Here is a 15367-nt window from a genome sequence, read left to right as displayed (position 1 = left end):
AAATTCTAACTTTAACCTTTTCATAAAACAAACATTCTATCACCACTTCATTGAAGGAACATGATTTCCATTAGACATATATTAAATTAAATTACATATAGGATTTTTTTCCTCTGCTGTGTTTTACCTATTCTTCCCTTAAAGCCTAATTTTACAGCTAATCTGAAAGGAGTTGCAGCTGTTAGAGGTCATTGTTTACAGAGCTAGCTGTATGCATGAAGGTAGATGTTCGTATTTATCTGCAAAACCCAAGTGCAATAAATAGGCATATATATGTTGATAAGGCAGGGACTGGGGCTTTTTTCTGGTTTTATTTGATTAAAAACTTTCAACTTGCTGATATAAATATCTTTTATGAGGAAAAGAATAAAAAAAAACCTCGGCAAAAGATAAAAATACTGTTTTAAAAATACAAAATTATTAAAAAGTCAGTTAGATATAGAATAAAATATGTTGTATCAATGTTTTAATCCTCAGAATAATCTCAGTAAGGTTTATTAATCCTCTGTGAGACAAATACCCACATATCCTCAGCATCTGTAGTGCTAAAAAGGCTCCAAGTATCTAATGTTATAACAAGATAAATTTTTAACATTGCAAAAGCTTTGACTGACCAGCAATTTGAAAGTGTCTTCCAGTAAGTGTTTAAAATGTTTGCTAATTATGTTTAAAAAGAACATTCATCTTTATGTGTGTCTCAAAGACTAGACACAGACTCAGCGAAGAGTAAACCATGGTGGACACAGCAGGCAATCCTAAACTGCATATTAGAATACTGAATACTTTTCCTTCCTCCACTGGTATGAGAAAATAGAAAATAATAGCCACCAAACACAGTATTGTTTGCTAGAACGGGAGGAATAATTAAAGATTGGTATGAAAGCTAATAACATCAGGTAGTTTCTCACAGATGAGGTAGGAAGAAATTAAATTGGAAACTTGAATTTTCCTAAGGATTCAGTAAATAAAAGATTGGGGAAAAAAAGACTTCAGATTCTTAAGAGCCACTGTAAAAAAATAAATCATGTGCGTTTAGGATATAATGGTGTTTAATAAGCATTAAGCATAGAGGAACATTAGATGGATGGCACAGAAAAAGACCTTAATTAATCCAATTGGATTCATTTTTTCAAAAAATGTGTGCAATTATGAAAATCATTAGAAACAGCTATTTGTATGCTGCAGAGGACAGAAAATTTGTAGTCACAGATATATTATGTCAAATTCTAATTGCAGTTGCACACATAAAACCTAATTAAAGGGGCATTGTGTGGATTCAAAAGCAACTAAATGATAACTACAGCATTTCAAATGCTTAGTCCATAAAATGGTTCACCTAGACATCTTTTCAAGAAACCTGTTGACAGGGATCTAAAACTTAGATCTGCTCTTAAGAAATGGAAGTCCCAGTGTTCTGCGTTTTTTTACTGGTTTTATTTAAACATGGGGTACCGCAAAGTGTGGTCTAGCTTTTGTGACTTCTCTCTATCATGTCTCAGTTTTTTGAAGGATATAAACAAATGGAAACCAACAAAAAGGGCTAAAATGTTATTAGGAAATTGCCAAGTTTATCAAAGGAGCTTGTAAACATGTATCTTTTTTTTTTTTCCAGGTAGAAGGAAGACGTGTTAATTAATACAACACTGTTCTAGTCATATGGAGGTTACTGCTGTTTAATATGTACATCACTGTAGTCAGCTGAGATTTAACAGCATTGCAGTTCTCTCTGCAAGGTTAATTATAAGGCTATGAATACTAAGAATTTTTTTTTTACACTGTAATTTTACTCTGAGAAATACTTTGGTCTTGATTCTAGAAGTCTTCATTCATGTATGTAAATATATGTTACATGTCCTGGCATATCAAGTCTTTTCTGCAATCCTCTTGAAAGCATGAGGCTATATCTGGCAAACAAAAACCTGAACCTGTGGAGTAATAATGCCCACCACAGGTTCATAGTAAAGAATGGTTTACTTTGAATTTCCTTGGAAAATATAAACCTCATATCTTCAGCTTGTTTTGGAAATGTGGAATTAAATAGATTCTCATCCAGGGGCAAATCAAACAAAATTGAAGAAGGACAACTACCTAGCAAAATAATTTAAAACATCAGTTTCTAATCAACATTATTCTGATACTCAATCCGAAACACAGCACTGTACCAGCTACTAGAAAGAAAACTAACTTTACTTAAGTCAAAACCAGGACAATGCTTCAGGCTAGCTCACTTGCATGTAAATTATTATTTTTTTTTCAGGGATAATTTGTATTTGGGATTGCTGAGAAAGCATCAGCACAGGCCAAATTCAATCTGTACTAGCAGCATGCACAAGGTCAAACCCACCTCTGTGTGGCAATCTAGGACAACATAGCAGTTAAATGTCTCTCAAACCTTGCCTTAAGTTGGTGCCTTGCAGAGGATGAAATAAACACACCCTGTGAAATATGAGTGGTTATGACTAACCATTACACAGATTTATGCAACACACAAGGCTGGTACGCCTTGTCTGACTATGGCATGCTTCCTTCTTCAGGCAGATACTTATTTGCTGCAACACTGCGTATTGTTGCAGATCAAATCAAACATTACTTTGAAAAAGATGTATTTTACTGGCACTCAGAGCCATATTGCACTTTAAAAGACAAAGGGAGACTCTTTAGAGCTGCATTTGCCACCAGGGAGGCTTTTGAGTAAGGACAATTTGACATCAATGCTGAAGAAAACTGTGGACAAGGAGAATACAATTCATGTTCACTATGACAGTTATAGCAAAATGGAAAGCAAACATGCCTCTGTTTGTTGGCAATATTTCAAGTTTGGCTGAATCCAGTTAGAGAAGATTTTTTAAAGGTTCATCATATTTTTTTTCAGTGAAAAGGACAGTAAACCATTTAAAGAGCTTCTGTTAAGTGCCTTAATTTACTCCTTAGATGAGGTCAGTGGGGATATGTTTTTTTAAGAGGGATACAGATTACTTGATATTAGGCACAGTGTTATCCACTCCTTTTCTGAATTGTCTTGTGGGACACAGGTTGATCACCTTCTACTGTCCCAGTGGATGCTATGCCTGTAACCAGACCCTCTGCAAAACTTTATAAGTCGTGATGGAAACTGGATGGACCTGAAACTTCCTATGCTGAGTCCCAGCTTGGGCCATCAAAACAATGCTGAGTGAATGGCAAGTTATTGTGCACCATCATTGGTGCAAAAAGACCCTGGCAGGATGATCTTACGAGCAGCTGGCATAGTGTAGACACAGTCTTGGAGAAAAGGTACCTAAAGCAATTCTGAAATGGAAATTACATAACTGTTTCTCTGGCAGAGAAGGACCTGGGGTGCTGGTTGACTGCCGACTGAACATGAGCCAGCCGTGTGCCCAGATGGCCAAGAAGACCAATGGCATCTTGGCTTGTATCAGTAACAGCGTCCTTGTCCATAGCCAGGGGTGTTGGGACTAGATGGTCTTTGAGAACCCTTCCAACCCAAACCATTCTGTGATTATATGATTTAATGTCTGATAGTAAACATCTGTGGATGATTCAGGCAACTTAACTTGATCTAGAAGAGTTTAGGAACATTATGGGTCTAATTAAAATATTCTACACAGCTTCCTTAGTATCTCTGGTGCCTTAGGAAAAAGACTTGTTCCTAATAAATCTACTGTAATAACCAAATGTTGGATGAATAGAGACTCTTGTTTGAGGTTTATAAATGTCTGGCATATCACTGAGAAAAACTGCTAATTACATTTTAATGGCGTCTAAGTAGTCTATTGAAACTGAAAGGAATTTTACATCTAAATAGTATCTTCTAAGCAAGAAGCAGGAAAACTTTGAAATTTAGGTTAATGGCACTATAATCACCAGAGAGAGAATTGGTCTCCAGAATTATCATATTCCCTCATGAAACTTTTCAGAGTTAAATGTATTATTCAGTAGCCTATTCTAGGCATGTAAATTGCGCTGAAATAGTAGAACACGGTGCAGTGTGTTTGTAATTCCACATTGCCTGAGCAGGGTCAATGCATGTGTTTGCTACTCAGGGAGCAGGTGGCCAGGACACCTGGTAGACCATTAGTATCTACGGGCTGCAGCAGCTGACAACATCGTGATGCTTCATCCCTGGGCTAGGGGCATCCTTGCTGAATTACTGATGACATTGAATACATTAAAAATGTGCAATTAGAATTTTAGCTTTTTAAGGTATTTGTCACTTAAGAGATTAATTCAACTGAAAGAAATACCATGGATAACATTTTAATGGGAATTTGTCCTTTTATAATAACTTAATTTCAATTTTAATTTACTAACTCAAAGCTAATTGCAAACTCCAGTGAGGTTAATGAGTACTGTGAGAATGTGTTTATCACAGTGATGAATCAGACATCTGATTTCATGTCAAGGGGAGAATCCTTGCTTTCCTGCACCAGAACTACCAGTGAACTGAAAAGAAGTTCACTGAGCTCTCAACAGGGCAGAAAGCCACTGCACTTGACTTACACAAGAGAGAAACCTAAATTCAGTATGTGGTGTTATGCCTGCTTTATAGAAAAGGGAATCGTTTCTGGGATAACTGCTTTGTGGGTTTTTTTGTGCTTTTGTTTTGGTTTTTTTTTTCCCTAATGAAGTGACAAAGTCAGTATAAAGAAAGCTCTCCCACACCTGAAACATAGTACAAAGGGCTGCTTCCCTGCTATAGCCTATCCAATAATTATCCTTCTGGGGGGCCTGGTTCTTATGGGCTGTTAGATCCTAATCTAAACAAGCCATAGAAATGCTTACAAGGTGAAGGGCTCTCCTCTTTCTGTTTCAGAGCCTGTCTCTGCAGCGTTTGTAGGGTTTGCTTAGCAGTAAAAAAGAACCAAAAGCTTGGACTTCAATCTTACTGCTATAGCACAAGATAACGAATGACTCTCAGGTTTCTCTTAATACCTCTTCTAAAGATCTCATACACATTATTATCTTCCTTAATTTTACACAGCATAGTATTTTCATTTGCACTACCCAGATCAGTAAACTTGCAGCTACTAAATGTATGCGAAGACCATACTTCCAGAGGGATTTGTGTTGTTAAGTGTTGTCAAAAAGGAATCTGACCTGCTGAGACAAACTTTTTATTTAAATTACTTTCTGGACTGTTTCAACCTAATATTTTCCAAGGTAAGACACGGGAACAGCTGACTGCATTTTTTACAAGGAGACGTTAATTCTATTACACCCTGTTGATACTTCAGCACCCTAATGACTGTCATGTACATGAGATTCTACCGAATCATCTCTGACACAAAATGTTACAGTTTTCCAATATTAACGTTCTTCTCAGACTACATAATATATAGTTTAAGTAGGAATAGATGTAAACTTTTCCCTGATAGTAGATTAAGAGGAATCTTAAAAGCAGTTATAAGGATTCCAAAGTGTGAAGCTATGAAGACAGACAAATCTAAAGAACCAAGGGAAAAAATTAAAAGTCTTCGTGAAATAGGTATATAACAAATACTTAGACAATAGTATACCTTTCAAACTAGATGAATAGTCATAGTCACAAAGGAAAGATTCCTTGCCTTCCACCAGAGAACATTTTGATTATATCTAACCCACAAAGAATCAAGGACAGACAGACACAAGAGGAAAAAAGGAAAGACTTGAAAAGCAAAAAGCATAGATAAGTCTAATTGTGTGTGGCTAGACAGAAGTCTAATAACAGATTACTTGTACGTCTACTATTTCCAGACCCAAAACTTGGTAGCCACTGTTACACATGAAGCAATCATGTCACGTGTGCAGCAGTATGTGTCAGGTCTTATGTTATTTTATGGAGTTCAAGGAACTAGCATGAGAATATGAACAAAGTGAACGCATTTGTCCCTTCAAAGTGTTTTCAGTACTGTGGTACCTTCAGTCCTCAGAGCTGGAAGATAAATAGGGACTGCAAAAAATAGGTTGCTGAAAATTCAATTATATTCTTTACAAATGGTAATGGTTGTCTCAAAGATGCTTTCTAGATTTACTAAAATAGCATAGTAATATACTCTTTTCATCCATATATTACTAAATGACTAATGAGTGATAAAAATGTATAGATAAGAAATACAGGGGCAAGACTCATCCACTGCAATAACCCTGTGAATGTTATTGTGAATTTCTTAATTGAATTTAAAATGTTTCTTCTCTCTCAACTAGCATGACTGCTTCTCTATCTTAAATTGAGACTGATTAAAATGGAACACTAAGATTTGTACCTTACATGGATGTGTACATTTAAACTTATACTTTATCATGGGCTTGACAGGAAAGTAGTGATTAAAAATATTTAATATATAAATTTGAAGAGAAGCTGAAATATTACCCCTAGGTTCTTTGGATTACAATTACAAATTCTGTTGAAACTTTGCAAAGGAACATTAAAAGACTGAATGAAACCTGAAAACCCTACACAGCTTAAAAATTAGGCTTTCAGAATCCAAATAATAGCACTGAAGTTAATGGTTATGGATGAAAAATAAACCTGTTTGTTTACAGAATGAATTTGCAAAGTCATTTTTAATACCATCTTTTTTCCTCTGACACCTTCTAATTACACTCGAATTGCGATGATGCCAAGAGGTTTCTTTTAGCTTTATTTTAATAGTTCTTCTTTGCTCCTGGCAGCTGCTATGAATCAGTGTACGGGTTTTACAAGGAGATGCACCAAAGACAGCATGAAATTATGATACATAATTTATGCGAACAAAAAGCTAGGTTGCCATTTTCTGACAGGCAATAAGAAGAAAGTGAAGCTACTAGGGTTTATGGGGGGCCTTTGACTTCTACAGACAGAAATAACTGTGTATTCAATACATAATGCAAAAAATCTTCCCCCCCCCCCTTTGAAAAATCTATGTAGTGAGTCATTAAATGCCTGCCTGTTTTTTAAGAATTGCACAGAAGTCAAATGGCACGGAATTAATGACAATGTGAAAGAGAAAATCTCTTTCTCATAAACCTATGTGGTTTCACAAATGAAACACTATTGTGCAATTGACAGACTCTAGATACTTTTCCCTATATTTTATATGCACCTTTAAAAACTTCTACAGTGGAAAAAAATCACTCTAAGTGGTAAAATGCCATAGGAGATGGTCTTGCTTCTCATTATATGTCTGCATAACACCAACACAAAACCTGACATTGAATCAAATTTGAGCTGAAAAAAGTCACATGGAAAAGGTACTCACTTTTTCTTTAGTCTTCGGTCCTTTTCTGCTTGGGTTCCAAGTTTGCCCAATCCCAGAGATTCCTGAGCTGCTGCCTCTGTTTCCATATAACCTCCTGGAAAACAAACCAAACCAAAACACACTGTATTTTCCCATAGCTCTTTCCCAATTTTTCCCCTCCTCAACCCTTCCACCCCTCTCCCACCAACTATGGTTGCTTCCTTAGGCAATGAGATCTGGTGTTTGTGAATACCCATCACCTACAGAAGTAAATTCTGGCAATTGTTTACTACATGGAAAGAGTACAAGTAGAGGGAAAAATTGTTTCCTCCTCCTTGTGACTAGCAGAAATGTGTAAGAACAACACCCTGATCTCCTTTGCCTGTTTATCTCCTAAGGTTCAGACTCATGGTCCTAAGTGAGCAATGCCCTCGTGATTTTTTAACGTTAGTTGGGAAATATACAAATGAAAGTGCCATCTCATGAACTGTCTCATCCACATAATACAGCAAAGTTTAATGTTTTCATACTAAAGTCTTTATTTTGCTCTCATAGTCTAAGAGGCTTTGTTGTTACCCCTGAAAACTCCCAATCCAGGGATGATATAAAGAATCTGTCAGAGACGTAAAAAGCCTCCTAGGTCTCCCTGGAGGTGCCTCATAAGCACCTAATTCTTGTCAAAGTCATGGGAATGTGAATAACTTGCATGGAGTGACAAGGGAAGTTTGCAGTAAGCCACGGCACCTAGAACAAAATAAAATAGTATATAAACTAAAGACATGAACAGTATTATGTGATCTATGCTGATTATACAATAAGTCCTCTCAAGTGACTTTTATGGTGCAGAATTAGAAAGATTCCTTGCCCTTTTTATTGCTTTTTGTATTCAAGGATGAAAAGACCTGCTCATGGAGCTGTCACTACAGTCTCCTGGCTCTGGCTCCATGCTGTTCTCTCTTTCACACATGTACACGTGCAGAGAGGCTGCAGCACTTCTTTGAAGGCTGCTTTCCTCCTGTGTTGCTATTCAGGAGGTGTGTAATAGGCACAAGAAAGACAGACAACAGTATGGTAAAGGTTGGTGCTTGACCCCATTTAGCAATGGCAATTTCTTGTTTCTCAGCTAATGGATAGTGAACAACTCTAGAGTGGACACTGGTATAAGGAAGAACTGTTCACAAAGGCATGTGGCAATAGGACATGAGGCAATGGTTTTAAACTAGGAAAGGGGAGATTTAGGTTGGATGTAAGGAAAAAAAAATCTTCAATTTGAGGGTGGTGGACCACTGGAACATGTTGTCCAGAGAGGTAGTGGAGGCCCCATCCCTGGAGGTATTCAAGGTCAGGCTTGATGGGGCTCTAAGCAACCTGATCTAGTAAAGATGTCCCTGCTTACTGCAGGGGTGTTGGACTAGATGACCTTTAAAGATCCCTTCCAACCTAATGTATTCTGTGATTCTATAATTTAGAAAGCACAGTGTAAACTGAAAGATTTCTACTCTGATTCATTGGATATACCTATAAAATAATGCATAAATGTTATGTAGTGAAATAGTATCACAGCCTTTCACAAGTCATGCTTACACGTACCTCACTCAAGATAGAATAAAACCTACAGCTGTATCACATGTATGTTGTTAACTTAGAAAATCCTGGTTTTAGGCTGCTCTGTCAAAGCAGGTGTAGTTTTTACACTCCTGCTTGCCTAGACAGAAATTTTCTTCACAAAAGAGAACATTACTTGTGTAAATCCCATGATGAGAATGATGCCTCCAATCAGAAATGCAGAACACATGAATGTGTACTTTGCTTTATGTCACCCGCCTGTCAGAACATTACATAATATCTCATGAAAAGTTTCCCACTGAGAGTTACATGAAGTTTTTAATTTAGCAAACTGCTGTGCCAGTATCTCACACCTTTCTGAGGGAGCAGCTCACGGTATGGCAGCGATGGCGTGAGCGCAGCGCAACGAGGGTATGTCACAGATTGGAAAGCATTCATGGTGAAATGGACTTCACCACAAGACAAACACATCCAGCCCTTTGAATAACCCAGGGCACATTGCACTGGATGCAGCCACTGTGCCCCTTAGTATCTTAGGCATGCAGGTAGCTATGATAAACCTTGTCTAACAAGCTGACCTTGCATACACCATACAGATCAGCTTGACTGGGCAGGGCTAAAAATCCCAGCACTGCATTCTTTGTTTTAGGGACTAGACTATTTAAAATGTAATGTGGGAAGTGTATGTGCATGGCTAGTGTGGTTATTTCCCTAATAAGATGAGAGAAGACAGATGTGAGAGAAGACAGGATGACTTAGAAGTAAAAAAAAAAAAAAAAAATAGACTAAAAAGAAATAAAAGGCACTTGTGCTCCCTGGAACGTTCATTTCCCCTTCTCCAATAATTAAAAGAAATCCTGGAGAAATCTTGAAGAATCTAGAAATCTTGAATCTTGATTCTAAGAAAGATCTTCTAAGGCATTAATTTGCCTTTGAACAATAATGCAAATGGATTAGCAGAGATGGGAAAAGAAGCATGTTATAAAATAATAACGCTCTGGCAAGTTTAGCAGGTGAAAACAAATAAATTCAGAGTTTTGCAGGGAAGGCAGAGCAAGGAAATCGTCTGGATGATAGCCTGGCTCTCTTGAAGTACTGATAAAACTTTGTAGGTTTCAGTATTTCTTCTTAAATATATTTCACATGTCATTTTAAAGATACTTATAGAATTGGTTACAGGAGTAGCATGCATACTTACAATGTATATTATCACTGGGATCTCTAATATTCACTGCACTGAAATGAACTTTTGAAGAACTCCTTTGGGCATAATTGTGTGCATGTGCAAATATGCAGATAAGAAAACAAATCAATGTTTCTGAGGCTCAAAATTACTTTTATGACCTCTTCAATATTTGATGTGCTAGTGAAGAACAGCTATTTTCCTTATTCAAAATTTTAAGAAGTAGACATTTCTATAAATCGAGAATGTTTAATTTAAGCAAGGAACTAAATGAGATGCTTTTATCAATTTTGCATTATAAATGCAGTTTATGTACACCATACAAATATACTGCAACACAGAGATGATAGGACATACTATCTAGATTTCACTGATAGAGTATCTTACTATAAATAGAAACTATTGATGCTATAGCTGCACTGGCAGAATACCTGTCATGGAATTGATTCAATTACTACTACAATTGCTATTTTAAAAAAATTGGTTTTGTACTGCCATTGAATGGAAACTGCCATTCAAGATTTATTTTTTTTCTTCTGGTATCCTAAAGAAGAGGAAAACTACTCTAGAACTCAGCCACTCCACATCATCTTAATTTCTACAAATATTCACCTCCTACTTTTTGGTCAGTTAACTGATAATTTTATACATGCTAATTTGTTTAATCAAAATGTGCATTACACTGAAATCTTTGCTGTTCAGCTAAAGGATGGAAGCCACAAAAATTTCATGTAATTGCAAATTTTCCTTAATACCTTTTTGCCATTTCATGAGCTAGTGCTGGGAATTACAAATAGGCTTTATCCAATTACACATATGTCTTATTAGTCATGTTGGGTATTATTATTTTTTTTTTCTATTGCCAGATTACATCGCTCCTGAGACAATCTTTGAAGCTGTTATTTTATTTTTGTTCCACACCTCAAGGAACTGCAGGGAAGACAAACACTTTTATTACATCTTTGTCCTCTATGTTCCTGAGTTACTATGAAATCGTAGATTATTATGCATAATCCACCGGTATCAATAAAATTGGTTTTATGGAATGTAAATGTGAATTAATAATGCAGTCTGAAGTTATAAAATTCTCCATCAGTGCAGATGGTGACATGCAGGTATATTTGAGAGTCATTTAATAGATTCTGAAATACATTAAGCTATGAAAAAGATTGAATAAATCAGTTTTCTTCTTCCCACAGTAAAAAAAAAGGGGGAATTTAATCTACGATTAGGAATAAGGTGTTTTTTTCTAAGAACACAAGGTTCTCACCGGCAGAGAGAGTAAAGTTTGGAGTATAAATGGAGAATGCTCAGTTATTTGATTTTACTCTGATACTTTGACCTTAATATTACTGTATCTTATTCTGTGTGATTTTAGTGATGAGTTTGATAGTTGTGATAAGGACATATTTTAATATGAATTTAGTTTTTTTAATTTCAGGCTTACATATTGCTTGAGCATTTACACTTAACTGCAAACCATTCAAATTCTTTTACAGGTGTTACATTGTCACCAGAACAGTTAAAATGTAGGGACCCACAAATCCGTACTATGTGACATCTTTGTGACTAGGAGAGAGCTAGTATTTCTATTTTACTGATATATCTATACCAACTCAATGCTTCTGTTAGCATGTGTATATATGCTAATCTTAACCTAGCTTAAGCAGAAAGCCTAGCAACATAGACAAAGACTGTATTTGCCCATCTGGGCATGCCAACTATGAACCTTTGCTGAAGACTGTCACTTCACCTTCCACCTATGCTATGACTGGCCGTTTATTGCATGTGGTGTAGACATGTCCTACAGAATATCACAGGGAAGACTTCTACCAGGAAAGAGTCAGACTAAGGTCTTGGAAAGGGAAAAGGGCAGAAGAAGTAGGAAGAAAACAAAGCATTGCTGTGAGCAGCATAGCTAATCAAAAGACTATGGTGAGGACATTCAGTGATAGGTACATGTAGACATCTACTGACACAATGAAATCTGAAAAGCAGCAAGGACCTTCCATATCACATAGTTACACCCCTTATAGCAGTTTATTACTTACTACTTTCTCACTTCTTATTTATTTTGATTATTTGAGAATACACTGGTAGCACTTTTACCCTATTTCTAGGGAATATTGAAGCAGTAACTTCAGTCAAGAGGATGACTAGTAATTTGGGCGAGAAGTCTCCTTTCATTTGCATTATAGTCATCTTGACAAATATAACTGCTTATAGCAATTAAGTTTAACAGGAAGGTTCTGCCAGACTCATGACAAAAATAAGCAAATCAGGAAACTGAAAAGAAGCAAAATTAAAATTGGAAAAATGACTGTGAAATGGTGATCTTGGCTTGTTACCACTAATTCCTTACTGAGCTGTCCAAGTCGAGCCTTCTCTTTTTTACCAAACAAACGTCCTATTGAAGACTTGATTCCTTTCTTCTTGGGAGCTTTGTGCAGCGAGTCCTGGCTGCTATTGACACTGCCAAGACCAATACTTTCTGGCTCCAGTGAAGCAGGCAAACTACTACAAAATGATAAAAAGGAAATTGAAGAGATAACACGTCAAAATTTGCAGATAATTCTTTATTTTCCTCTGAGCAGCTCTGCAAACAAATTAATTGGTTATACTTCAGTAATAATCCCCCATAAGTGAAACAATCCCATCTTCTTTCTTCAATGGCTTAGAAATGTGAAGAAAACCAGCACATTAAAAAAAGAATAATACAAGGTAAAACAGTGAAGTACCAATGTTACAAATGTCTTACCTTCTGGCATCATTGTGGTATGAAGAAGGAAGGGTATGAGTCATTCTGATAGCTCTGGGTGTTGGAGGAGGAGAAGTTTCACATTTGATTGTGGCTTTATCTTCACGCCCATCTTCTTCAACTACTGCAATCTGGGGGGAGAGACTCCATGAAAGCAGACTACCTTTTCCAGAAACTTTCAACATATGCTGCATGGATTTGTCAAGTGAACTGAAGCATGTATGGATTCAAGTGAAATTTTTGGAGCGAATTGTAATGATTCTTATTTTTGAAAGAGACTATTGGGAAAGAGCAATTGCCTAAAATATGGCAGCTTAAAGTAGGTATTGGAAAGAAAACATATTACACCTGGAAAAGAAATTAATTCTTTTTTTGACTAGATCAACAGGTTGACCCAGTAAAGGTCTAAATATGAAACACCCTTAGACATGAGCAGATCTCTTGCATTAAACAGGATTATTTAAGTAAACAAACTTTCTCAGTGATGTAAGGGAGAACAGGATATAAACAGACAGAAACAGGACCACGGTCCCATAGCTAGTTAACAGAATGTTCAGAATGCTTGAAAATATGCATGAAAAAAGGAGTTTTGTCACAGCATATAATGATTTATCTTAAATAAAGTCTCCTGTCATATAAAGATATGAATATATCTCCCAGATAAAGTTGTTTACAGAATTGACACTAAATATTGCTCCAGAAGATTTCAAGTAATCTGGTTCCTCCAGCAAGAAGAATGGCTAAAGTACATTTGAAGGAAATTGTTTTATGTCCACACTTTGTCTTTAACTTTGTTCTGTAGTAGCTAATACTCCAAGTTATCACTGGTGGGCCTTGATTCTATAGCTTATCTGTGACCACTGCAAGCCTTTCCAGGTAGGTTTAAAACTGTAATGTTCAGGAATTGATCAAAAAGGAGCAGAGAGGATGCAGTGGCTAGTAAGAACTAAATATTATCTAAATAGCAGCATAATATGATAAAAGAGCTCTCCCAGGCTTAAAGAAACCCCAGTGTCATACCTTTCTCCGATGTTTCCTTAGGTCGCTTGGCTTAGATTGGGAACAAAAGCAACAACAACAAAGAAGGTATGATTAATAAATCTTACTTGAGCATAAAAGAAATTCCACACACTCATTCTTCTCACATTCAGAAGTAGGAACCAGAGATTTCATTAATTTCATATTATCCATATAATATAGTAGTTACACAGTTGGTGTCATAAGGTAAGATAAACCCTGACAAATATGCCATTCTGGGAAAACAGCTATTTTTTTAAAAGTTACAAGCTCCTTCATTTTCATAAGCTTAAGAAAGAATAGGACATTGCAAGCTTATAATACTGCTTTTCATTTTTTGAGTTTTCATATAAATACTTCCACACCCTCAAAACAGATTTATTTTTTTTATCTAATATTACAAACACATGGGTGTCCCATCAAGTACAAACACAAATATTATCAACAAATACCCTGTCTGAAAAAGGGGTCTTTCTGTGCAGTTATCCTGTATTAATGTGGCTGGCATTTTCAGTCAATGGATAGAAATTCACCCATCTTATGTACTGCAGGATTATTTGGCAGTAGAAGACTTCTAGAATGTGTCTTGTTCAACCCCCCTTTTCATCTTTACTTCTGGTAGATGTCTCATTCATTCAAGGAAAGCTGAAGAAACTCTGCAGAATTATTTACTACATGGACCTTGGTTGTGGAAATGAAGGCAGTGCTGCTCCTCCAGCCAACCTCTACAGGATGATGAGGCAATTTGGGCCCTAGAGACCAGACTTCTACAGAGCTCTTCCCAACTCAAAGTTTCCCCTGAGAGGATGTCTGATAGCTTGTTAATCAGTAAGGGGAAAGAGATATTCGACACTGAACTCCTGCAGAAACAGCGCAGAGCAGAAGTGTCCTGAAATGGTTGATGAGAGTGAGGAAAGTTGTGGGCTGTGCTGCTGAGCACCCAGGGTGCTGCTTCTACAGCTTAAGGTATGTCAAGAGTTCAACTGCAGCTCATACAAACATACCTGTCAGAGCTTCAGCACAGATAGAGCCTGGTGCCAGTGAGGCCATGGTAACCTGACGTGTAGATGCCATGCTGTCATTTTGTATTTGAATCCGATCAACCTACTGACCCAAAGCTACTGTGTTCAAATCAAGGCAACCAAGCAGTCCAGGTGTCTGCTGGAAGGTCTGTTTAACCATTAGCATTTATCTGTAGCCAGACTGCTTAGTTAAAACCACTGGTGAAATGAAGACAAGTTGCATACTGGGGAAAGTGGTGCTTTGAGGATGTAGGTGGCACGGTGGCGGCCTGCACACCCACCTTCACCACCTGTACCACCACTTTCTTTTCTGCTGTTCAGCAGTGGGAACTGGGGGCAGCCAAGAATCAGTGCCACAGTCTGCCACAGCTGCCAGCCTCATCTCCCCTCTGCTATCTTTAATTCCCAAGAAGTAGCAAACACCATGCTAAACTGGGAGGGGTAGAGGTAGATACAAGTACTTGTCAGTTCCCAGGAAAGAGAGCTGTCAACTGGGTGATGGTTGACATTGATAAAATTAAAATTTTCAGAGAAATAGCAAATAAAAAAAATGGGACCACAGATATACTAATCTCTACACTGTCTGTGGAGATCAGCAGAGTAGGCTGCTTTGATTCTCTTCTAA

General features: G+C 37.0%; 1 protein-coding gene across 4 annotated transcripts in view; it reads right to left on the bottom strand.

The window, feature by feature from the left end:
• Nucleotides 1–15367, bottom strand: part of PPFIA2 (PTPRF interacting protein alpha 2) — a gene marked incomplete at both ends in the record, with an annotated part of 322124 nt that overhangs the window by 23216 nt on the left and 283541 nt on the right. For all 4 annotated transcript variants that reach the window (XM_084276255.1, XM_084276256.1, XM_084276257.1 and 1 more), the window contains 4 exons: nucleotides 7218–7311; nucleotides 12308–12462; nucleotides 12704–12834; nucleotides 13724–13753. In XM_084276255.1, coding sequence (XP_084132381.1) covers nucleotides 7218–7311; nucleotides 12308–12462; nucleotides 12704–12834; nucleotides 13724–13753 — 410 coding nt within the window. The remainder of the gene's footprint in view (nucleotides 1–7217; nucleotides 7312–12307; nucleotides 12463–12703; nucleotides 12835–13723; nucleotides 13754–15367) is intronic.

This window comes from Gallinula chloropus (assembly GCF_964237585.1).
Source record: "Gallinula chloropus genome assembly, chromosome: 1".
In the NCBI taxonomy this organism is placed as follows: Eukaryota; Metazoa; Chordata; class Aves; order Gruiformes; family Rallidae; genus Gallinula; species Gallinula chloropus.
This window is presented reverse-complemented; position numbering and strand designations above follow the sequence as displayed.